The sequence below is a fragment of the Bombus pyrosoma genome, linkage group LG6 (genome assembly GCF_014825855.1).
Source record: "Bombus pyrosoma isolate SC7728 linkage group LG6, ASM1482585v1, whole genome shotgun sequence".
In the NCBI taxonomy this organism is placed as follows: Eukaryota; Metazoa; Arthropoda; class Insecta; order Hymenoptera; family Apidae; genus Bombus; species Bombus pyrosoma.
The window spans coordinates 7,970,705-7,996,282 of NC_057775.1; the positions used below are offsets into that span (position 1 = coordinate 7,970,705).

The window sequence follows — 25,578 nt, forward strand, 5'->3', positions numbered from 1 at the left end:
ATCCTAGAAATTATCTTCTTCTATTTCTCATTTTTTCTTTTTTTTTGGGCGGTTCTTCCACCTTACTGTTGATCGTAGTAATTATTTTTTCGAAACATATTCGATTTGGTTCTTCGTCTTTGCCACGAGACAATAGTTAAGACTTGGTATCGTCTTCTCGGCATCGAAACACCTGTAACAATCGTACAATAGTGGCACGAACGAAATGCCTTACCGATCACTGCGACGTCTCCCGATCTTCTCGCGTTGTGTCCTTGTTTGTTCCTTGCTGAACACGTGTACACCCCTGCGTCGCCCTTCTTCTGTACGCTCGTGATGACCAAAGTACCGTCCTTAAGCACTTTCTGCCGGAGATCGTCTGGTAATTCGCGATTTGCCCGCTCCCACTTGATTTCCTCGATCGGGTAGCCAGCCACTGGACACTTCAAACGAAGAGTTTCGCCGGCGACGGCAGTTACCTTTGGAATTAGTCGAATGTATGGAAGACCTGAAGGGAAAATCCAGCGATTAATATATTAAGATTTATGGATTATGAAAGAAAAGTAATTGTTAATTTATCGGTAGTTTTGCTGACTTAAAATAATTACAATCAGATCCAATAAATTGGAAATATTTATTTATGCAATTCTGAAATCTTAGAATCGGAGCTTACAAATTATAAATTATGAATGTTTTAATTTTGCAACCTTTTTGAAAATTTTACCCGAAGCTCCTTTTACAAGTTAGAATGAAAGATTTTCTTACTGCAGGAATATATGAAATTTCGTAGCTAGATAACTTTGAAAGATATGTGTTATCATTGCAGTAAGAAGTGGAATTGGTCTGACTATGAACATGGTAGTACTACTTTTATACTGCTGGAATAAAGTTCTCTTGTCGACAACAAAATTTTCCGTGAAAACATAAAATCAAATGCAAATTTGGCACAGAATGTATGAATAGCAAAGAATGACAAAATTTTGTTACTTCGAATAGATGAAATATTCAATTGAACGCATGAGCAAACGGCCTAACATCATACGCGGTAATGCTACTTATTCGTTCATAGCTGATAACGCAGTGACGTATTTTAACCATTTTACGTGGCTCTATTTAGTCGTGTAACTTATTTCCATTTTATTTAAATAATTTTCAGCTGCGAAGGGCGTCATAGAGTCAGAAATCAAAGCTCAAACGTAAACCATAAATTGGACAAACTCTAACAGGACATCAATTTGCTAAACATTATTCACGAAGTTCGGTCACCGGATTTAGCATGAAATTTACCGTAAACGTTGAGGCGTGCAGCGTGAGTGACTTTCCCTGCTCGATTTTCAGCTGTGCAAGAATATTCTCCTCCATCCTCCACCATCACATGACTGATATTGACGTGCGATATAACATCGCCGTGAACTGTCACGTATTGACCGATAACGAACCTTCGGACATGGATAACAAATTCTCCTTTAATGAACCGTAAATTATTTCTAAATTATTTCTAATATAATATTTCTAATATAATTTATAAATTATTTCTGACATAATATTTACAGATAGACGTAAGTTGGCAGAGAAATGCGCAAAACTCTAAAGAAATGGCCCTCAAAATCAGCAGATATCTGGCACTGATGTCGAGTAACTGATACAGTCTCGCTTTTTTCGATAACGCCATGTATATCTCAATATTTTTTCTCTGTTCCCTTTCACTAACTTCAACGAACCAGATACATATTTATAGGATACATTCAGTCATATCTGTTCTAACCCTTGGACGATCATACGTTCTACCGAGTCTTTACAATATGTAAAACCAGCATGTAAAAAACAGAGCTTTTCCGTAAAAATTCTCATTGACAAAATAATCACCGATGCAATAAACAAACCTCAGAAATTCCTATAAACTCGTACCACCATACGCCATTCGTTAATCTTTTCTTCCAGCTTATATTATTATTTAACAGAATTCCGAAAGGGCGAACGAATATTTCCATCGAGAACGTTCCAAATTGAAGCTATATTTCACCAGCAAAGCTCTCTACGCAATTTCAGCAAAATCCTCCAAGTTAATGAACAAAGTTTTTTTTTCAATTAACGATTAACTTTGATGGGGGAGGGAACACAGTAACTTCCTACTTCCAATACAGTGCAGAGAGACCACTTTTCAATTACCGCGTCGCAATGCGCGTTCTCGACCAAAGCGGCCCGATTTCAATGAAATTGCTAATTTCACGTGTACCGAGAATCGCGGGCAACAGTTTGTACGACGAGAAGCGAATTGCACGCGTTTCGCCCGAAGCTGGAGGATCGTATAGGATGGCTTTTTACAGAAAGGGGAAGGAAATGGTCGAGAACGAGGCGGTACAACAACGAAGTGGCACAGAAGAAGAATCACAGAGCGTCTTTTATGTCGATCTGTCGTTAAACCTTACGAGGGTCTCGCGTCATATCCTCTCGTGTCCGTCCTCTCGTACCTTTGCCTTCTCTATCCTCGACGAATGACGGCCCGTGTCGTCGCAATAAATATTCCCCGGCTTCTTGCTGGGATATTGCACTTGAAATTGAAATTGGCCTGGCTGCAGATGCGACCTCTTGACTATCGCCGCCAGGAGATTGCATTTTAATTACGAGGCATCAAGCACGCGTTAAAACAATTGTTCAAGAGTTACGATCGTATGCTTTATGCGACGATCAAAGAAGCAGTAGCGTATTTTATCAGTCGTATGCGGAAGTAATGGTTGTCACGTTGAGTATCGTTGAGTTGAGATTTAGCACGGGCACGTGACAAATTAACCGACTAGCGGAAATAGTTTAAAATTAAACGATCAATATTAAGCAGACAGTTATAGAAATGAAAGAAATTTAATTGGACAAAATATCTCGTCCGAGTATTGCATAATTTAACACGAACGTGTTAACAAATTAATCAGCTAGTTGGAATGTTTTAAGATTAAACGGTCGATAGTTGTAAGAGATAGGAAAGATTTAACAAGATGGAATATTGTTAGTTGATAAATTATTACGCAAGACGACCGTGATAACTTATAATAAGTAATAAATTAAATTAGTTCGATACTTAATGTAGGAATCCTGAATACTTGGAGTAAGACTATTCGTTTCTTGCTTCTTTTCTATCTATTAATTTGACAAAATATATTTATATAATTCTTGTCTATAATCTGTAACCTATAATTTCTCGATTCGTCACTATTATCAATATAACAAAATTAAATTCGATGTTTGATACATCTATCATTTTTTATTTACTTCTTGATCAAAAAACGATTATATGATTGTTAAAGTTAGATAAGTTAAATTAAAAACCATAAGAGTAAAATCTACATTTCAGTTTTTTACACAACCTCTCATACAATTCCATATCCGGATCGAATTAATTAAGTAACCTATAATTTGCCTTGCAGCGTCTAATCGATATATGCAACAATTAACGACCAATTATACCTTGCATCACGTTGAATACACCAGTATTTAGTTACGTACAATTAAATGAAGCCTACCTTCCGTTGGTTGGCAGAGGAAAGCCGTCCAAGGCCCAGGAGACCTGCGGTGTTGGATTCCCAGCAGCGGAGCACTTCAAGGATACAGCCGGGCCCGGTTGCAACGTTTGTTCGATAAACGAATAGAGCAGCATCGGTGGTGCGTCTGCGAACAGAGAAAACAAGACCAGGACACATATATTTCTCGGTATCCTTCGTTTTTAACATTCCTCCCCTTCCCAACTACCCTCGCACTTTGCTCGCGTTTTTATACGACTTCAAAGAAGCATTTGAAACACACGCGGTTATGAAACGGCCAGAGAAATATCGAAAGAAATACCGAGCACAGAGCAAGAGGAATTCTTTTTTTTTTTTAACGTTGCTACTCGACACAGATTGGACTTTCGATAGCGGTGAAGTCTCTCCGTTTCCATCGGTCGATTCAAAACGAGGATGGAGAAAGGCGGAACGGAAAGCAGAAGAAGAAAGATGGAGTCAGCTCGACCAGAGAATAGCCATTCGATTCGTAAATGACCGCGACGCGATCGGATCCATCTCGTTAAAAACGATACGCGGGTAGGTTAGGGAGCAGCAGGTAAGAGTTGAATTGGATAGCAGATAACGGGAGAAGTAGAAATCCCCGTTTGCTCGGGGAAGAAGAAAGAACAAGAGGCAAAAGCGTGAAAGACCACGACGGATTCTTGATTCTGAAAGCCGCCACGCCTGCCTGCCTGCCTGCCTGCCTGCCTGCCTGCCTGCCTGGCTGCCTGCCTGGCTGACTGACTGTCTCCCGTGCATCGCGATAGAAAACGAAAGACAATGGGCTCGTTGCGACGGAAGCGCGTCAGAATATTTTTCTCTCTCGATGTTTCTATCTCGACGACACGACGACCGGTGGAAAGGGGCCTAGGAAGGATGAAACGGAGAAAGAAAGAAAGAAGGGTAGAGGATAGAAAGTAGAGGTAGTGGAAAGGCAAAGAAGAACTGGGAAAGTCCAAGATCGAAGTCGAGTCTCTCTCGGTCGACGCCGAGGGACGGAGCTCGCAGGATGAGAGACTTTCCATAATTAAAAGTGTCGATTTCTTCGTCATTAAAAATGCTCGAGCGTCCCGTTACAAAAGACAGTTCCGTCGTCTAGAAACGAAGAGACAAGCGGGTGGATAGATGCATAGATAGATAAGAAGATAGAGATAGAGATAGAGAGAGGGAGAGAGAGGAACAGATGACTAAAACACTTTTGTCTACGATGAATACAGGTAGGAAGTAGAGACTATGCTCGCGGATCCGTGTAGAAATTGATGAATCTCGTCTCGATGCCTTCGAGCGATCGTCAATACGTAGTCGTGAGACCGCGACACTTTGTCCGCTTGTTTCAATAAAACAGAATTTCTACCTGATGTTTATTCAGTCTGTCTGGCTTGGGAGAATCGTGAAGGAAGCAGGGAAGTCGCGAGGCGAGTGTCGAAACGTTATGTGGTAGTTGGAAAATGTAGAGATTTCGAGCGTCGAACGGTCTATTTATTACGAGTGGTAAGTAAGTAAGTTTTAGGCGTAAATGGTCCTGAAAAGTATAGTAGTATAAGTTTATAATAATTCCTAATATACAACTGTATAGAGCATACCGCTACAATATTTTAGTATACACAAAAAAAGATCGGGATGCAAAACAAGGAAGAAGATGCTATAAATGTAGCGTTCTGAGATTAACTGCTAATCACTGAATGATAATTAAAATAGATGTAAAATGAAAGTGAATATATGTATATGAAACAGATATGTACAAACGTAAAAAACGTGAAATTGGAAAAAATACGAAGGAATAATGCACGAGCATCGAAAGCTTTTGCTAGTTGGAACTATGGAGTCATTTAAAAATGTCCATAGAATTAATCAATGTAACAGTGAATTTTTTAGGAAAAACTGTTATTTTTACGAATATAAATAAAGAAGTAGATTCTAAACTCATTTATTTACCGTACATCATAACGGCTATTTTACGTTGAATACTTTGTGTGCTTTTATACATCGTGTACACTCTATGTATTTTTCTATCTCAATGTATAAATATGCACGCTCTAATTATACATTATATACAAGCTTAAATAAGTTACAGTTTTGCTTCGTACTAATTCATAACAACGTTTATTACATTAATTAAACGTTTCCAACATCACATCCATAGAAATCTCTTTTTCCTGTATCTCACAATATGAAAGAATTTTGAGAAAGACGAACAAATTTCAGCGAGGAAAAAAATGTTCCAGTTGTCGACATTACAGCTTCGTCGAAGTGTATTCACAAGGCCGTGAATCTTCATTCACGCGGCTCGACAAAATACGAGGCAGCCTGGCGTAACCGCATCCACGAGAAAGGCGAAATTTCATAATGCACTATGGTTCATAATTTTCATAGGGAAAGTAATAGTTTAGTGCTCTTGCGATCGTACTTTTTATATACGCAAACTCGGCCTTCTTTTTCTTTATTTACATCACCACGAGATTAGAAGAAATTAGAAGCACCACGAGAGTGCTCCTATCGAAGTCGAGAAAAGCGGTTCATAGGTTACCAAACGTTCGATCGGAACGCGACTGGTCTCTATTTAGTTGCAGCTCGTCAGCGAAACGACTTTTTTCCGCTAGCCTCTTGGCTCGTGGCATTACAGGCAAGTCATCTCTCTCCCTTTTATTCCTACGTTTTTCCTACTCATGAAATTGTAACGAAGCGGTAATCCTCCCTCTCTCTCTCTTCCTGTCTCTCTAAACTTCTCCTTGGATATATATATATATATATATATATATATATATCTTGGTCTCTCTCTGTTGCTCTGTGTCCAGACCACGGTAGGTCCTTACCACGGGTGTATGGCTTGCTCGAATTCCCTTTGACGTAAATTCCGTGCATTACCGACGCTGACGAGCGAGAGACGCTAACTTCATTGTTGTTTCAAAGGCTCTCCTCTGGCTGGTTTCCTCCGCGTCCCTCGCCAACGGCATGTTCCTCTTTCATGCGCTACTCCTCATCCATAGGTGGGTGGTCCAGATATAGGGCAAACGGTCCAGAGAAAGAAGGAGGGAGAGTGGCAGAGGAAGGAGAGAGAGAGAGAGAGAGTGAGAGACGCTTCGTGGTGCTTACCAAAGAGTAGAGGGGAAAGGGGGTTGACAGTGGTAATAGTGGCGAGTACGGAGGAGGTAACGAAAGGGATGGGAAGAGGTAAAGCGGCGTAAAAGAAGCCTCCTCCACTTCAAAGCGGAGATCTCTGTTCTCTCGACGTAACGGTCCACGTGGTTGACATGCTCTTTTCATGATAATCGAGTTCCTGGTAATACGATCGGTAACGTTCACTACCGATCACGCGAACCTACTTTGGAGAGCGCTACGCTTGCATCGCTTCTGACACGTAACCGTGTCGCGTTCTCGGAAAGGGGTGAGAGATCAATTCTCACAGGCACCGATCGGGTGAAAGTATTTCGGGGGCAATGGTGCTCGATTTCCGGCGATCGATGAACAGAACACTTGCAATGATGGAAGCTTGTAAGCGGCGAGGGGAATCGTGATTACAAGCTTGGTTTGGGTCTGCCAATTTGGTATTATACTCGATGTGTCTTTAATGGTGTAGTATTAACGAGGCATGTTACGCAATACGTAATTGCGTATTAAATCGTTTTGATATCATCATTCGTTGAATTTTAATTTTTCTGTTTTTATATCGATGCGTATTGGACGTGAATACCTCCGAAAAATTACGCAAATTAGTTGTAACGATGTCGAAGGTTGGATAAATTGGAAGTTCGAAAAAGTCCAAAACTGTTAAAACAATATCTATTGGACGTAAATTTCGAGCTGCTAAATTACTAAATTAGATTTGATGAATGAATTTTTAATAAGAAATCGTTTAATTCTTAACTAATTTCTTAGAAAGCTTGGTTGTTTCGAGGTATCACGTGTAATTATCAAAGAGCTAAAATTTGTAAACTGTTTGTTGTTCGATATAGCGACACTTGAATCGATTAGTATTTTTAATTAATTTTATGCCAGTCGAAGTGGAACGCAATTATTAATATCAAATTCTAGAGCAATCAAATATAACGATAACCAAAATCAGAGGTAAAACAGTAAAATTTATTAATTGCATACAAATTGCTTAGTTAATAAATAAATTAATTCAAAATTAATATTCTAATTGTATAGTTTTTTGTAGACGAAAATAAAAGCTGTTGTTTATTTTACATACATTTGCCATGGAACGAGGTCACGGATTCTAGACGTCACGTCGTATCAATTTATTAAATTTCCTCTCTGGTAGAATGGCAAGCGTGATGCATTTCCATGCTAATTAGACCGCGTGAATTTTCACGGAAGCGATAAAGTTTCGAGACGCAGAAAATGAATCTTCGAGAATGACCTAATTTGCTTTGTGCCCGACCAAGGTTGATAGTTCCGCGAAAAGTGAATTTATACGTATGCATAGACCTATTGAAAGCCCCCTCATTTGCAATTCCGATCGAAACTGCACCGCAACTTTCCGTGTAATTTTCCTTTGTGCAGTCCAAGTCGAAATGAAGCCGAGTATGTGGAATTTGGTAATTGAGATCGAGCGAGTCGAATCGAATGGAATACCGTACGTACGAATATATGCTGTTGCGCATTTACGTGTTTCTGCATACGAAAATTACGTAACTTAAAGTAGCTATTCGTTCGAATACCCTTTTCCAAATAGTATTCGTTAAATTTCAGAAACGACGCGAAATTTACACAGATAATTGGAAGAGGATAATTTCTGAAGAAATTTGGAAAAAACGAGATTTTCCCAAAAAGGTGAATTTAATCCTGCTATGAGCTCCGAACTTGTAATATTGCTCCGGTTTCCACTATGGAAAAGTCTAAGAAATAAATGAACATTCCTTACGTACCGCCCAATTGTAGTTCCGCAGAGGCCTGTGCAGTGTCACCCTCCGCTCGTCTGACGATACACTGATACATTCCACGATCTTCTCTGCTGATACCGTTCAGCCTCAATAATTCTGATTGTCTGCCGGAGCCTGGCAGCTGCCGACCATCCTTGTACCAGGTAACAAAGTGTGGTCCAGCTTGTGGATGCGTGCTGACCTCGCATCTAAATTCGGCATTACCTCCTAAATGGACGCTTAACAACGGCGGAGTCACTTCGATGTGTAGCGGGGCTGTCACGATGAGCCTGAAGAACGATTATTTACTTTGTAACATTGGTTTATTTCTTCCAAGTGCAGGTTTCATTAAGAACTTAATCGAAGATACCTTTTATTTTATCATTTAATTGGTCATGAATTTTAAATCGTAAACGTTTTAGTAATCTTGTCGAAATATCAACGCTTTATGCTTTCCTTACCTTACTTTCTTTGTAATAAAGTATCGGACGAAATAAAGGCGTTAATAATTTCTTTGTAATAAATTATCAAGGTATTATTTGTAAAGTTAAATATGTAGATAGAGTATTTGCAGGGAGTCCACGGTCTATGGGCATAACTACCAGAAGCGAAGCTTTAATTAGTCGATTAAATAAGCTTCCCGCTTTCTCTGTATAAAAAAGATAGAAGTGTTAAAAATTTAACGCAATAGATATCTTTCTTATAATTAAACGTTCTCTAGAAACTTCTTGACCTAATTTCAAATCCTTAAACCTTTGTATAGTAGGAAACGCGTTAATTTCAAAATAAGCTTTTCCGGAAATAATATATCTATTCTTTTCATTTTCGTATAGATGTTAATAATTAGGATATTATTTATTAATTATTTAATTTCTTTCTGAACGTATTACTATTTATATGAAATCTATTCGTTACCGAATTTCTGCGCTAGCTTCGCCACCAGGATTGGACGCAGAACAACGATAAATACCGCTATCTTCTAACGTCACAGCTTCGAGGGCCAGAACAGACCCGAGCAATCTGGTCCTTGGTCCAGAGAGTACCAGCATTGGCTCGGAACCGGTTTGTGCGTACCATCTGGAAATTGAATCGTAGATGGAACACTAAACCTTAAATGATCGAGCCACTGTTTGTGTAAGCAATATTTCACTCTTGAAATAATCCAACGGTGCTATGAAACATAACGGAAGATTTAGAGATCGTAAAGCTTAAAAACACTTTCTACTTGCAATTATGATCCATTAAAATCATTCTTGACGTTATGTTTCAATTACGTCTTCGTTAACGTACTTTCTTTATAAAATATTATGAAGTTGTACTTATGTTTGTTAAACATGTATGAAATTAATATAACTTCTTCATATATATCCTCTTCTACGAAAATTTTTCATAAATCTCTAGATTGATTTAAGATTCAAAGAAGGACTATACTCAGATATCTTATTATAATAGAATGGGTTTTATAATCGCTGAATTTTACCCCCAAGACTATAATCGTATATATGTACGTACATATAGTATTATATCCGTATATTGTACATCTTTACTTCCCTTTTATAGCTTTAAGCTTCTTAACATCGTAATTACAGAATTAATATTACTATCATCTTAATTATAGATTTAGTACTACTATTATCTTAATAATAATTACCGTTAATTAAAACCTTCGTTGTTGTACAAAATCTAGTTCCCGTTTATACAACCCTCGTATTAGCAAATACTTAGCTACTCAGAAAATTATTGAAACACGTGAAAATCAATTTTTATATTACGATTCTTTAGATTACGATTAAAACGAAATCAAACACATATTTACGAGATTCATTCCACTCGTTATTACCTATCATTTTCATTTCTCCCTATCCACAATAACATATTATTTCTCTAATTTATATCTCATGCGAAATTATCCAAAGTACCAATTAAAAATTCCATCGAATCGACCAGCAAACAATCGTGAAAATTCAGCCGACGATAAATTCCCTCGTAATCTCGATTAATTCAAACGTCATTCTACTCACTCGGCAACATAATATATCATCCAATTACATTAACTGAATCCATTGAAATCTCTTTATCGGCGTACAATTCGCGAAATTCTAGCCGAACATTCCGTTGAAAATTTGCCGGCAGCCGCGCACAAATCCTTTGTAGCATTCGCACGAAAATGGGTCCTGGCAGCATTCCATTCTGTTCCCGTTCTCGCACGCGAATTCCGGTAAAAATTTTCAAACGTAGCGTTGCGCGAACCGAACATTTCGAAGTTAACGCGGTTTGCATGATTGCAAGTTAATGCGACTTCCCTTGCCGCTTCGGAACTTCCTTTTTTTCCGGTAAAGACTCGAGGAATAATTTTTCATCGGAAGGCAAAGCGCTCGCGCATCAGGCAAAGGGCTGGTTGGTGGAACCGAGGCGCTTCAATTTCACTGGCTTTCGGGCACGACGACCTAGAAACGACATCCAGTCGCATCCACAGTGAGCATTTATCCCGGAGATTCCGTGCTTTCTTTCATCCTCACCAACGTCTTGACAGTTTTCGATCGAAGCACGTTCGTCGGCTCGAACCACTTCCACAGATCCCCTGCTCTGTTTTTCGTTTCTTTTCCTCTTCTCACTTTCCCCGATCCTCTTCATCTTCGCCTTTTTATACCCTCTCTATACCCCACCTAACCCTCTTTGTTTTTTGTAGATCGTCCAGGAACATCGTATCTTGTATCTTTGTTCGTTCTTGGATTTCTTGATACGTAAGGGAGCTGACTTCCTTCGGGAATTTTAGTTGGTAGTTCTAGGGGAAGTTAGCCGAGGTAAAAAGGTAAGAAGTTAGAGTTCAAACTCGTCTAGTAGATCAGTTCTTCGATTCTTTCGAGAGCGTCAAGATAGCTGAGTTAAGTTAAAGGTGTATTTTATTTGGACTTTGCGACTTTCTGTGAAGTATTTCTCTCTCTCTCTCTCTCTCTCTTTCTCAAGGAAAAGGGAATTACGTTTGTAGCGCGATCAGTTTCATGGTAAATACGTGCTATCTCGACTCGCACATGGTCTGACTGCAGGTAAATTGCAGCAAGTTTGTTGTTAGAAACCGAGCGTTTCTAGTTTCGATTGATTGCTCCTGCTTACGTCGTGTTTTGGAATAATGGATGGTGTAGGAGCGTGCTAATTTATAAGATAAATGTATTGGTCAGCCACGTGTTAGAATACATATAGCCACATGTTACATGTATGTATAGTCTACTAAAACAATGTTTCTTTACGGAATCCTACACAAATCTTCATAATATGATACAATGTAACATAATATAATGAATGAAAAAAGAGTTACTAAATTTCTGGAATTTCTTGTAATTACACGAGTCTTGAAAAACATTAATTAGGCTATTGAACATTACATCGTAGCCTCACATTAAGTTACTAGATGTATTACTATTAGAAACAACTTTTCGAGAAGATACAATCCTTTTTCTTAATAATTTTCTTCAAAGTTTTCGCTTCATCGCCAATTTCCTCGCTTACTGGCAATTGTTTTCTGAAAGATGGTCCTTAATTCTTGGTCAAACGTGCCGGCATTCTATGTACGATCCTTATAACCGTTACCACTGTTCTCCTTCTTATTATTAGCATCATTGTCGTCGTTAATAAAATAAATTATCTAAACGTACAGCTTCAATTGCTAAAACAATGCGTTAGATTAGCAAGATAGAACACAATGAGTTAAAAGTGGTTTCACTCATAAATCTATAGCCGAGCCTAAATCACGCGATAAAACCAGTTCACCTCGTTATTTCAGTCGAATGGATTGGTATCGGTGAAGCATGTAAGTACTGTTCAAGCATATCGTTCGCAAAATGTCTTGGCACGCCATGCTGGCTAGCGATATCGTCAATAAATTTTCATCTCTCCAGATGTTTCTTGTCCGGTGCATGCATCTGCCCGTGGTCCTGGGTCGAGGAAAAGGAGATCCAGAAATTCCAAGAGAGAAGGAAAGAGAACGAGGAGAAAAACTTTGTAGAGCAGAAGGCTCCTCGAAGACCCGGTGAGCGACATGGAGAGTTTCCGATTGTGCTCCGTTCGCGAAGCTTCACGTTCGAGTGCTTCCACTTTTCCTCGATCAAAGTCCTGCCCAGTCCTTATTTCTTTACTTACCTTCTATCTCGAATATTCCTGCCTCCGATCCTCCTTTTCCTGTCTCTGACTGTCTTTTCGTTCATCCTTGTTTCGATCCACTTTTCGACGCTGATAAACGTGGTTCGCAGTTTTCTTTTAGATTAAAGAGCCAGATTAGAACGTGCGTTGTTTTTTCTGCTTCTTTTGTACGTTACGCTTTTATCGCCTTCCCATTGGCATGGAAGAACTTTCTCTGTACCTGAGCTTTCAGACGTTTGTCTTCGACCTATGTAGTTCTTCGGCCAAGGCAAATGTATATGTCGATCGTAATTGATTTACAGTTGTACGTTGATTTATCGCTTTTTAAAAATTGATGAAGGTGGAGGACGCAAACGGTGGACACACAGAGATTTATCGTATCACACAGAGATTAAAAGGTCTTATTCCGAAGGATTACGTCTATACCCAGTCCTCGAAGGATCGATGAATTTTCATTTCTTGCATCGTGGCGGTAATCGTATCACTAGGAAAAGCTATACTCCTCGGTGAACGCCTGATTTACGCGAGAATTCGTGTTTCCGTTTTATGGATGCTTCGTTTCCCGCCGCTTTGAACTCGCAACGACCAATGCCCCGCAATTACAGTTTGTAATAATAATTGTAACATTAAATTTACCATGAAACACGCCATCTGTTTTCGATTACGCGTAATTATTCCCATGATTATTTGGATGTATTATGATTTAATTTATATTTGCCAAACATTCACGAACAAAGACTGTACATAGATAGCTCGATCAATTGAGCTGCGTCTTTCGTTCCATAAATAGTCTTTCGCTGCAACTTCATTCGCATGGACTATTAATATACAGAACGATTTTTAAACGGATGAACTTTTACGAATGAAATATTTGCATATTTTTCGTACCAACAATTAGATTGTTCTCCGTGGTAAAAAATATTAAATTATCAAATGGTTGGATTTCAGAACAAATACGACGTGAATAATAACCATCGTAGCTTGATAACTCGAACGCCAGCTATTTCTCAGCTTCTAGAAAACGGATCGAGATGGAACATATTCTATTTTCTTTCCCGGATACTAAGATACAGAACAGAGAAAATCCCAGCAAAACTTGTTCAGTAGTTCTTACATGATGCGAGTATAAGCAGACAAACAAGCAGACAGACAAAAATTGAAAGAACTAGTCTTCTGGACACAATATCTTATGAAATGTTCCTGGATAACCGTTTTTCTTTTATTCAATATACAGATACGATCCTTCTACTGTTTTATTATTATTATACATAGGTATAGATTGCTAGATAGTTGGAGAATTTCTGGCATTTTGGACGCATTTTGGTCGGTGTATAGTCATCTACATGTTTTGATTTTCGACATTTTTACTGTTTTATTTACCTCTCGTGAGTATAAAATATCGTTTCTTTAATAGTACAGATATTTCTATATCTGATTTTCATATATCATATTAAATAATTTAGGAAATACGAGGTAAAGAACCAAAGTCTTGCTCGATATTCGTACGTTGACTAGTAGAATGAGTCCTTCGCGACGGACACAGTAGTACTAACCAATCATTAGTTTCTACAGCGACGGAAAAATTGTACGACCTCTGTTACGTACAACTGGTTGTAACGAAGAGAACAAAAAGAAAGATTATGTTGTACATCGCAATAGAAAAAAGAAATATTTCTTTTAAAGATAACAAATGGGAGTCGTGATTATACATGTATATATGCTACTTAAATTTCAAAGTATTCTACACGGTGCAAATATTAAACGTAAAGTAACAATTTAAATAAACGACATAAGCTTATAATTTCATTTACATAAGCTTTATGTATTCACGTTAATGCGATTAAAAAGATTCTGCGTATCTAAACAAAAGTTCGCCGATGTAAAATAAAATTTATATTCTTTATAACAACTCTTCGTAATGAGTAAAGAGCTAAGGTATCTCTATCGAGATAAATGAAGAACTCACCGATATTCAGGAGTAGGGCAGGCCTGTGCTACGCAGACTAACGACGTTGATTCATCTTGCGCGACGTGAACAACGCCAGAGTTTTCAAGAATCACCGGCGGCATTACCCCTCTGTGATCTACAAAAAAGGAAGAAAGGAAAAAAAAAGAATCGTTCGAGAGAGGGTCGATTAATGCGGCGGGTAATTGGAAAAAACCTCGGCAATTTCCCGACGATAAGAAAAATCGGCCTGTCCACCGGAGTGAAAATTACTACCTGCTATCCTTACGTTGGCCACGGAACTCACTACCACTTGTCTAGTGAGACGATGCATCGTTCGACATCTGTAGCCGTGTATTTGATCGCTGAACTCCAGGCTGTGGACCAGAAGTTCCCCGGTTGGTAAAAGGTGAAACTTCCCATCTGCAACGCAGATAATGAAAACGAGATTTATGTCTTCGTATCATTTATTGCCTCTTATCGTCGTAGTTTCTCGTTATATTATATATCCGTGTGTTACGCATATTCTATACATTTTTCATAAATTCGTGAACACCCGTAGTCTAGTTATAATCATTTGTAGCAATAAATTTCAATTTATCAGACACTAAACAACGATATCCATTAATTTCAACGATCTATAACAACGATCGTTCGTAGTAAAACAACTACGATAACTTCAGCTATAGATCGTTCGTCGAATCTAATAAACAAAAGTATCGATTCGTCGAATGAAACTCTCTTTTCAGAAACTGTTGCGAATATCCTCGATACGAGGTATAATATCGGAGTCGCCATACGTTTGGACGCAATTCGCGTTCGAAAGCTTTCATCACGACCAGAACATGACCGGGCTATCGAGTAGACGTTTTGCAATCCGGAAAACGGCGAAGGCTATCTTCCCCGCGGTGTTAAACGCGATTATATCGTCCCCGGAGCAAATAGCTCCACGTTCGGTGAATTATTTAACTCGAGATACGACGATAGTGGGATTCGTGATACGTTGCAGAGCATCCTCTGCGAGACACTCTTTCGTACACGGCAGAAAGATAACGAGAAATTTTCTAACCTCCGTATTATTCATAACTGGCGTGCATGGCGATAATTTATAATCGGCGTCGACGTTTCTCAATAAACGTGGCACGCGGATTCGGAATTACCTTTGATAACTACTCTGTGCCATCGATGAACGAGCTATCGCCAACGTTTCGTGATATTTTCGTCGGTGAACCGGCGAACGGTTTTACCGTAACGATAATTATGCTAATTCCGGGATTTCCAGCGGCCTGTTCTGGATGACTGGCGGAGGTACTACCTCGCCGTTCTTGCCCTGCGCGGCTTAAGCCGGTGCTCGTTCCTTAGATAAGCCCGAGCAACGTTAATGACGGTAGTTATCCTAAACATTCGCAGTCGTTTTACGAAAACCCCTATTCACGTCCGGATATCTTCAACATGGCTTTCGAATATATGATTATCTTGCACGAAAGAGGTCGTTCTTCCATTAGTTCTCGTCTTTCTTTCTATTCCTTTTTCCTTACACGTTGTCCGGTGCGTTTTTCGCTCTTCGTTTTTATTGAGATATGCACAATTTTATGTGCTAGACAAGATCGGCCGCGTAGTAGTGACACACTTATATGAATATGAGTGTGTGGAAGTATGTCTCGAAAAACAGATAAATGTAACTGTTTCGTCGGCGGTGTGCAATGGAAGATGGTGAGACAAAGAAAGTGCTGAGATGCGTGCAAATGTATATCGACGAAGATCTTGGAAATCGTTTATTAAATAAATCTGAAACTATTTTAATATGAATTCTAAGTGTAACCTTGGCGTTCCTTTACTTTTATTTCGCCAATTAAGATCCACAATTCTCAACAGTTTTCATTCTGTTTCTCGTTGCTTCGTTGGAATCTCGCATCGCGAATCGATGAAGATTATTACAAGTAATCGCGCGTTTCTTACCTCCGTGTTTGTTGGCCCCTTTAACGAAATTTCTAGCCGCGCGTACTGCACGCTACCTCCGTGTCCCTATCCAAGATTCTACGTTATTGCGTCTACGTTCGAACGCAAATTCGGCTACGAGACATTAGCACAGCTAAGACCGGCAGAGATAAGCGGCCCTGCTAAATAGCGATTGTCGGCCAAGTCAGCCGGCTTGGATGGGTTATGTAGTTTCGGTATCACACTCGATGCTACTACCTATACCCTGTCCTCTCGGATCTATTCAACGTAGATAGACTGCGTATGTACGTGACCATGTACACGATGTACATACGCGTATGTATGCACGAGACGGAGGAGGCTGCCTCGAATTACGTGCAGTCTGACCATAGCGCTATTAGTAAGATGGATATGTTACGCTTACAGAAATATAGCGACCATAGATGGGGAACAAAGGCGGCTTAATATTATATAGGCAGCAAGAAATACGGGATTGCTGCTTGTGAGAGAGTTGCTGTAGAGCCGCGAGAGAACGGCTGGAATGCGTTGTGAAGTTAAAAATGGTAAGTAATTTGATGAATTGTTACGTTTATTCAAGGGGTGAAAAGATATTCGCGTAACATCTGCGTGGAAATTAATTAGTTGTGGTTGTAGGAAGGTATAAGAGGGATGATCGAATAATGGGCAGAATTTTAATATTAATTAGGTTAACAGAAAGATATCTATATAACGTTCAAGTATAAATTAATTGTTTCAGGCTATGGAAAGTTAAGAGAAGGATGATCAAACAATTTTTAAAACGTTCGCGTTCCAGGTGCATAAAATTAATTGTTTTAGGATATAAGAGATTATAAAAGAGACGACGAAATAGTTTATAGAATTTTAATGTTTATTAGATGGAGAAAAAGATACCTGTACGATATTGGACGAGCGATAATGTGATATTTATCAAATGCACATATGAAACGATGAACTATTAAGAAACGCATGAAATAATAATGCCCGTGTCCTTGAAAAATAAAAAAAGAAACGCAATCATGCAGAGGAAGGTTTTTCTTTCAAAGATAAAACATTTGCATTCAAATTCGAATGATTCATTCAGTTGGCCAGTTACACTGAAATCCCTTTCCTCCTCTATTTTAATATATCATGTTAACCTTTTTATATTATTTGCTGTTCGAATGCGAGCAATTAATTCATACAATTTCCCGTCGATTTCTCTGAAAAACCATCGAAACGAACACTTTCGTTTAATCGACGAATGTTAAATTCGCGCGCTCCATTTACAAACTTTTTCTGTTCTATTCACCGGCGCTATTTTCTGTTCGAACGTTTGGATTAAATTACAAACAGAAAGGACAGGAAGAAGAGATAAAAGAAGAGAAAGAAAGGATACAAAATGAGAGAAGGAGAAATAAAGAAAATTAACAACACGTTTGCACGCTGAAAACAATGAAACGCGGAACCGTATTGTACCAATACTGTTTTGTAAATGTACGCGCGCACCTTTAACGAGTCGTAAGTCTCAACTTTGCAAAAGCATGTAACCTTTTTTGAGAGCCCTATGTTCAAACAATATCGTTTCACGAAGACGATTCTATCGGCGAGTTCGTAGGCGAAGCAATTAAAACTTCTCGCTCGTTTCGCGCGATAATTTCGTGCGTGTTCGCGAATAAACGTTTGACAATTTTGTTTGGAAAAACGTTGGCTTGTCAAAGAATTCGTGACAGTGGACATGGCGGTAATCCTCACGCGACTATGTCTGCACACGTGTACAATGTACATGGATGAAATATGCGCGTGGAATTAATTGCGGGCTGATCCTGATAGATGTATAGGGATAGATTTAATGGAAACGTACAGGATATAACGTTTATAGGGTCATTCAGAATTAAAGGAGGAAACGGAATGAAAGAAGGCTGGCAAGTTCTTGTTCGAGCTTCTGTACGTTCTTTAATCCGAAGTTGCTAGTTTTTGATATATTATGATAAATGTAGATTGATGATATTTATGCAAATTTATGTTTTTATGAGCATAGTATCTTCGGATATTTTATGCATCTTTACATATTATGTGCACTTTGCACGTGTTTACCTTCAAAGTTTCTCGTAAATCGGCATAAATACGATGCAAGTAGCGACGAATGAAAACGGTTAATTAAAGAGAGCTTTTCAAAGTTGATACGTTGAATAATTGAAGTTTGTGCGGACAAGTTTTTTATCTGACGGTACAAGGAATCAAATGTAACGCAAAGTATTCTTTAACTGGAAAATAAATCGAATTTGATAAACAAATGAACATTTTTAAAATACCTTCAGTTTGGAAGATAATGCTGTTCCGTAGATCGTAAACTGTGAAATACAGTTATTGGTTTAGCGAAAGCCCGATGCGAATTAATTTCTATCAAACCTGGAGCAAATGTAACAACTATGCGAAAACATTTTCGAAGTAGCGCACATTTGTACAAAATTATTTTATTCTATTTAATTTTCGAATGAATTTCTAGAGAATTTAATTGTTTACTTATCGGATCGCATCTTGTGCATGTTTGTATTGTTTCGATTTGTATCGAAAGCATTATGATTCCGGACGGAAAATGGAATTTCCGTCTAGCGAGTTTAGACGAACGACGGAAGCGGAACACAACAGACAAAAGAACTCGGTGAAATTTAATTTCTCGAGAACATTCGGAACGCTGTACACGTTCCTGTCTCGATTCGAATGATATTGTAGATCTTGCACTGGATTTGTTACATTCCTCTTGGCACGGTGTTTACAAAGACCACAAACGTGGGCTGCGTTTGTGACAGGAAGCAATTAAAAGAAACGGAAAATTTTTTTTTTAATATATTGCTTTCAATATATTTTTTAAACATACGAGAAGCTAAGTATAATAGTTAGAATAATAATGGACGATTTTATGTTTGCCTTTTAGAGATTATGCAGAAATTCTGCCTCTTCAAGATTCCCACGTCGTCTTTTATTATGTACATTATCGAATAGTCCACTATACTTAATTTTATATTACTTACTATACTTAATTTTACGCTATATGTTATCAGGATAGAAGAAAGGAGAACAAAGAAAGCAAAACGAGTGAAAATTTAACGAGATGAAATACCAGTCAAAAGGAAATGTTTAAACAAGAGTATACGGATATAAATTTCTATTTAAGTTTATAAGAAAAATTCCTAGTTTATATACTATTACTCGATATAATGGTAATCCTAAAAAGGGACGTTATTCGCTAGAACTCGTAATCGGAAAAAATAACTTTCGTCAGTTAAGATTGTCGACATCCAATTAAATAATTTTATTTTCAATATTATATTTCCTATCCGAGGCTGTACTTCGATACAATATTGGTGATTTGGTATAAGAAATAGTCGACACGACACATCGTAAATATGGAGGAACGAAGACATTATTCGCGACACTTTGATCTGTAGCGGTTCCCCTTGGATATTAGCCACTAGGGTGCCTTCCGTCAGAACATCACTTCCAAAGCATGTACTTACTTCCTTATACATATAGTTTCGCGTCTTTCAAATATATTTTCTGCTTTCACTATTAAGTACTTTGCTGTCTAAAATAGATAAAGTTTGCACCGAATATTATAAAATTTCAGGATCACGGTATTGATGCATTCGACAAAATCCTCATCTTATATTCTCTCTAAGCGGCAGCATTTTAGTTCTACTGAAACGTATAATTATACATCTTTTGACTTGTACATTTTGACTTGAATGTTTAATATATCCAAAAATGTTGTATTAGAAATCTATAATATATCGTTGATTAGAAATGAAAGATATCTTTATCAATATACTTTACTTTAATTTAATATCCTAACATATCCCTTTCTCTAAATAAATTTTTTATTGGTCGATAAAACTCCTTCTACGTACTTGTCTATTGTAAATACAATGGATTAACGTTTCACTTTCAATTTGATAATAGTTGATGAAGAAGAAGTATTTTGTTCTAGAGCTATTTCGTTGAACAGGCTACATATGTACAATGTGATTCGAAATGAAGTATCGATTTTCGATTAATTTCTATTTCCATCGCGTAAACCCATTTATTTCTACGCCAAATTCTCGCGCAAATGAGACGGATTTATCGACGATAGTCGATCTCTGTAGACGGTTTAATACCTAAAGCGCGTTATAGATCTGTAGGAATAAAGACAGTATCTTTGACAGTCGCTTAATCCATGGCGGTGTCTTCCGCATTTACCCGCACTCTCCCAAGTGCTTTCCATCAGTCCCAATTCCCATAATGTCTCTGCTATATGGTCTCCGATTCCGTGAAATAGACGATTCGTTTCGAATGTTTGCATGTCGAAGATATGGGTTCCTAAATAGCTATGCTGACAAGTGCGCTAACAGACAATACGTGAAACGTGCCAAGAATCAAAAGAGATTCGGCAAATTGGTATGCTCAAAGCGTAGGTTACGAAATTTTGTGCCAGTAAATTCTGAGGAATACGGGAATTTGATCTTCCATCTCACTTGTTTTAAATTCTCTGATATGATTAAATTCGTAATATAATCGACGTTTGCTTAAATTTACGTTTTTTATCTTGAACCGATCTTCGGTAGTTTCTGTTGAATCCTATTCTCATTGTTCATACGAATATTTGTAAATGGTCAACCTTTTACCTTTTAATTTCATCGAATTGCATTAACGATGGGTTTTGTTCGAGGATACGTTCCTTAAAGTTTCAATCTGCATCGTCGGTCGACTATTCGCTGAAGGCTAATTAACTTTTACAGAAAATCGATTTAACGAATACGTCATCAGATGTAAGGTCACTAAGTTTTAAAGAAATAGCATCTTAGAAGTATACAGAGCGCTGATAGTATCGTAAAAAGAAATTTTAACAAGGAGGAGTGTTTCGTCGACCATTCGCGGAGAGACGCGATCGCGAGAAGGCACGTCAACGGGAGTCGTAAATTCCCGTTACGATTAAATAATCGACGCCACGAAATGATCGATCCCCTGATTTCTGTTACGATAATAGGGGTGGTTCAACTGAAATTACACTGAATTAACAAGGAGAAAGCATAAGCAGGGGAGAAATTATACTGGAAAGCCGAGCGGGAAGGCCAGGAGGTTCGTTAAAAACAAAGCTACATGCAGGGAATTTTATGTATCACGCGATAACAGGGACGGTTCACGGTGTGCCAATATCTTCTCGTTGAGGGCGACGTGTGTTTTTACTGTTGTCTTTTTTCCATGGTCGTATAAAAGTTAAGCTATCCCGTCGTTCGTCGCTCGAAAACCGAACGACGATGGTCGTTGGATACCAGCCAGCTCTGTATTTTTTCATCGGCTCCCGTTATCGCCGGCGAATATGCTTTTCTCAATGTTCTGCGTAATTATAAAATTTGTCCAAGCATCGAGAGTTGACGTAACGTGGAACGAACTGATTTCAGGATCTACATATGTCGGTCGGACGTTCTTTATTCCTATCGCTCGATACAATGTACTATACTACATTTGATGGTCCTGACGTATTCGTCGAACAGAACGACAGTTTGCCAGAGCGCGTGTCCACCGAAATGTAAACAAGAAGAAATCTAAACGAAAAGAACAAACCAGACGGAGCAACAAGACGAAAAATTGGCAAGTAGAAGGGAAATAATTATCAGCGAGATGAGTCAGGTAAATCGCGGAAAGATTGCAAGACCATCCTCAAACGACATTAACAACGGCGTGTCGCGTCCAATTAAAAGGATTACTAATTAAGCTTACTAATTAATAGCGCGCGAACCGACGTGATATTACGTTTTAATTACCGGGTATCATCTTTTTCAATGCGTGTCGTCGCAGCGACAGAATAGTAAGAGAAAGAAGGAGAGAGAGAAAGAGAGAGAAAGAGAGAGAGAGAGAGAGAAAGAAAGACAGAGGCTCGGGGAAAAAGCAAGACCAGCCGACGACGTTCTTAAATCCAATTAATTTCTACGACTATTAATGAGCGAGTCGCTCGACCGTTACGAGGTCGATGTCCTCGACGATCTCTCCGCGACCTACAGCAACGCCGCGGGACGGTGATGCAAGATTATTGTGGATATTAAATTTCACTGTACCGGCCGGCTGTACGCCCGTGGCCGGATATTAAATTTTAGTCCTAGTAAGCAATGCCACCAGCCGGCTATTATACCTCGTGCTACCTTCTACCTACGTGAAAATCGCCTCTACAACCTTTGCCATCTCCGCTCTCCTTTCCTACACAGTATCCTCTCTTTCGTCTCAGTGTTTCCCTGTTCTACCGCACGAACGTGGCCGTATAATTCTTCTTGTTTCGTGCTTTGTGCTTCGTACACCTATCGGCTGTGTGTTGCTGCATCTGCGCCAATGGAATGTCCCTTGGGCTTTTATTACCACCTCCTACCGCACGAGCGACCGCTACGCGGAATATTACATTTTGGTAGATAGGCGAAATTATCGATTATATGATAGCGCGCTGCTTTTCATATAGAATAATAGCGTTCGGGAGCGGGGACTGCCGCAAACTCAACCAGCGCGGCTATTAGCCGTACATATTCTTCCTGGTGTATACACCCTCGCGCGGCTTTTGAAAGAGAGGATGGTTTTTTGTTTAGGTAATGGTATCGTCGAGAATGGATTATTGTTAATGCTAGTTTCTAATTTTAATTGGAAGAAGAGCGTAGAAGCGTCTGTAGAATGGTACATGGAAGATTATAGATAAAAAGATAGAATAGCAAAGTGCACGTAATTATGTTCCTTTCTCGATAAAACTCAGCATTAATTTTCTCAAAAATCTCTACATGTATTTTAGTAATTGTAGTGAAATATCTGTAACTAGTCCTTTAAATTCTGTCTGAATCGGTTTAATTCAATTTTAAAGCTTACGATATTTGAAGTAAAGACTATCTCATTGAATATATCTTCGAGGTATTCCATCATTCTTAATAAAAATATTTTACTCTACCGTATGCATAATTCCTTGATCTGTTGATGGATATCATCGAACGTGATTATCAAGTATCACTGCATATTTTACGTAGGTCATATTATTTTTGAAAAGATTCTAACCAGATTAGAACTGAACGTACCTTTGAACGATTCGAATACGTTACGATATCGTCTCTTCGACTATTGCGAGTACAAAACGAAAACAACTATGTAAAAAGGGAAAATCTCTTACCTCCTTGTAGAGAAGGATAAATGTAGAACGATGGTTCCTGCAACCAAGACACCACGCGCACCAGATCTTTCACGAAACTAGGAACGACACATCGTAACACCGCGGTGCAGCCCCTCGATGCACCTCCGATCACCTCCACGTCGACTTTGTATGCTTGGGCTACCACTGTGAACAAATAAACGTAAAGTTACATTTGCGGTTGTACACAATTCCAGTGGAAAGATTTATGGCTGTAATTTTGCTTGGTAAACACAGAGACAAAGTTATATTACTAAAATAAATTAAATAATAGACGAAGGAAATAAGCTAATATAAAAATAATATTCTCCATCGATAAACCAACTTTTCAAGGAAACATTTCTACATATGGATATAAATATAGATATAAATACAAGATTCAAAAACATTAAAATTCCAGTGGAAAGATTTATGGCTGTAATTTTGCTTGGTAAACACAGAGACAAAGTTATACTAATAAAATAAATTAAATAATACGCGAAGGAAATAAACTAATATTAAAATAATATTCTTCATCGATAAACCAACTTTTCAAGGAAACATTTCAACTTATGGATATAAATATGGATATAAATACAAGATTCAAAAACGTTAAATCTCTAAACGATTAACATATTAAGTTTTCAGAACAATAATTCGGATTTATCAATAACCTTATGCCATGGTACTGTAAATTAACGTCGTATGGCCTAAATAATCATATCTAAAAATATATTAGGCCCATTTCTTTTACCCAAATCCATTGATATCATCCAAGCATATCATCCTTAACCATCGCTAAGAGATTCATAAAAGTTCTCCCTTATTTCCCATCGTTTCTCCTCGGACAAATTCAATTCACGAAGTTCATATCATCGCTACATACTACTACTACAGCGTAAGTATTACAATTCTACGTTATCTCTCCGATTGGAATATTTTTCTCCAAATTCCATAATTGCAAAACGTTTCCTACAAAATTGATCAATGCCAACGGCAAACAATTTTGCTGTCGTTTAAATCAAAACCTTCAGCGAACAACCTTAGCAGTGATTCAGAGAACAATCTAGAGTTCTATTAATCCAAACTTTCGACCCAGTGCTACTCGCGTTGAAAGGGTGCCGCGGAGCGATAGTTTGCGTCGATGGTAATTAAAACGTTACGTTACACGCGTCGCCCTTATCCCTCGTTCACTCGCGTAACGTATACATTGTACACATGTACGTAGACTTATATACAGGGTGTCACGTCGTTACTCGTCGTCGACAATCGGGTGAATCTCGACGTCGACGTCGGGGAAGCGGCGAGGCGTGAGGCGACGCGAGCGTAACGAACGCCTCGTCCTCGACGTCTGCCGCTCGTTTTTCTCCTTTCCTTTTTTGTTTCTACCGTCGCCCAGCCGCTCGAGAGGCACTATACTCTTCCGGAGATTTTATTTACGTGGAAATTCCAAGGGCGACGGCCAGCGACGCTGCAACCGGTTCTGACACGCCGACGCGACGTGGCGACGCCGACGAACGCTCTCTTCCTCTCGCGCCTTTCGTCCCTGTAACACGCTGAATTTCTTCCTTCCATCGTTTTCTTGCCTTGCAACCTTCCGTTCAACGAAGAAACTCGTTCCCTGTCTCCGTCAACACTTTTTTATCTCTTCTCTTCGCTTATTGTCGCGTTTTCGCTCGGTAGTCGCGCCTTCAGCGGCCTGCCACGTTACCCATATTACGATATTTCATCAATTTTTCAAAGGATTCGAATTTCCTTGCAATTCTTTTCTCTTGCTTTTTCGCGTTGCCTCGTGTCGTCGAATGTTTAACGTGTTCCTGGAGAAGCTAATAACGCGCTGATCTAGCGACGCGAACTCGACGCTGCAATAGAGATTCTTCTGGAAATGAAAACACTTAAACGCGACGGGCGTCGAACGCGATTCGAGATTGGAATCTCGCTGTAGCTGGCGAAGGATGCGGGTTACACAGAGAAACCCGCGCGATGTGATTGCCACGCGATGGGGGT

General features: G+C 38.8%; 1 protein-coding gene across 5 annotated transcripts in view; it reads right to left on the reverse strand.

Moving 5' to 3' along the window:
• The window catches only part of LOC122568072 (Down syndrome cell adhesion molecule-like protein Dscam2), a 120,611-nt gene that overhangs the window by 13,489 nt on the left and 81,544 nt on the right, over positions 1–25,578 (reverse strand). For all 5 annotated transcript variants that reach the window (XM_043727397.1, XM_043727395.1, XM_043727393.1 and 2 more), the window contains exons 3-10: positions 23,575–23,739; positions 14,736–14,882; positions 14,481–14,598; positions 9,293–9,454; positions 8,384–8,667; positions 3,495–3,639; positions 1,267–1,418; positions 215–487 (exon numbers count right to left, since the gene is read on the reverse strand). In XM_043727397.1, coding sequence (XP_043583332.1) covers positions 215–487; positions 1,267–1,418; positions 3,495–3,639; positions 8,384–8,667; positions 9,293–9,454; positions 14,481–14,598; positions 14,736–14,882; positions 23,575–23,739 — 1,446 coding nt within the window. The remainder of the gene's footprint in view (positions 1–214; positions 488–1,266; positions 1,419–3,494; positions 3,640–8,383; positions 8,668–9,292; positions 9,455–14,480; positions 14,599–14,735; positions 14,883–23,574; positions 23,740–25,578) is intronic.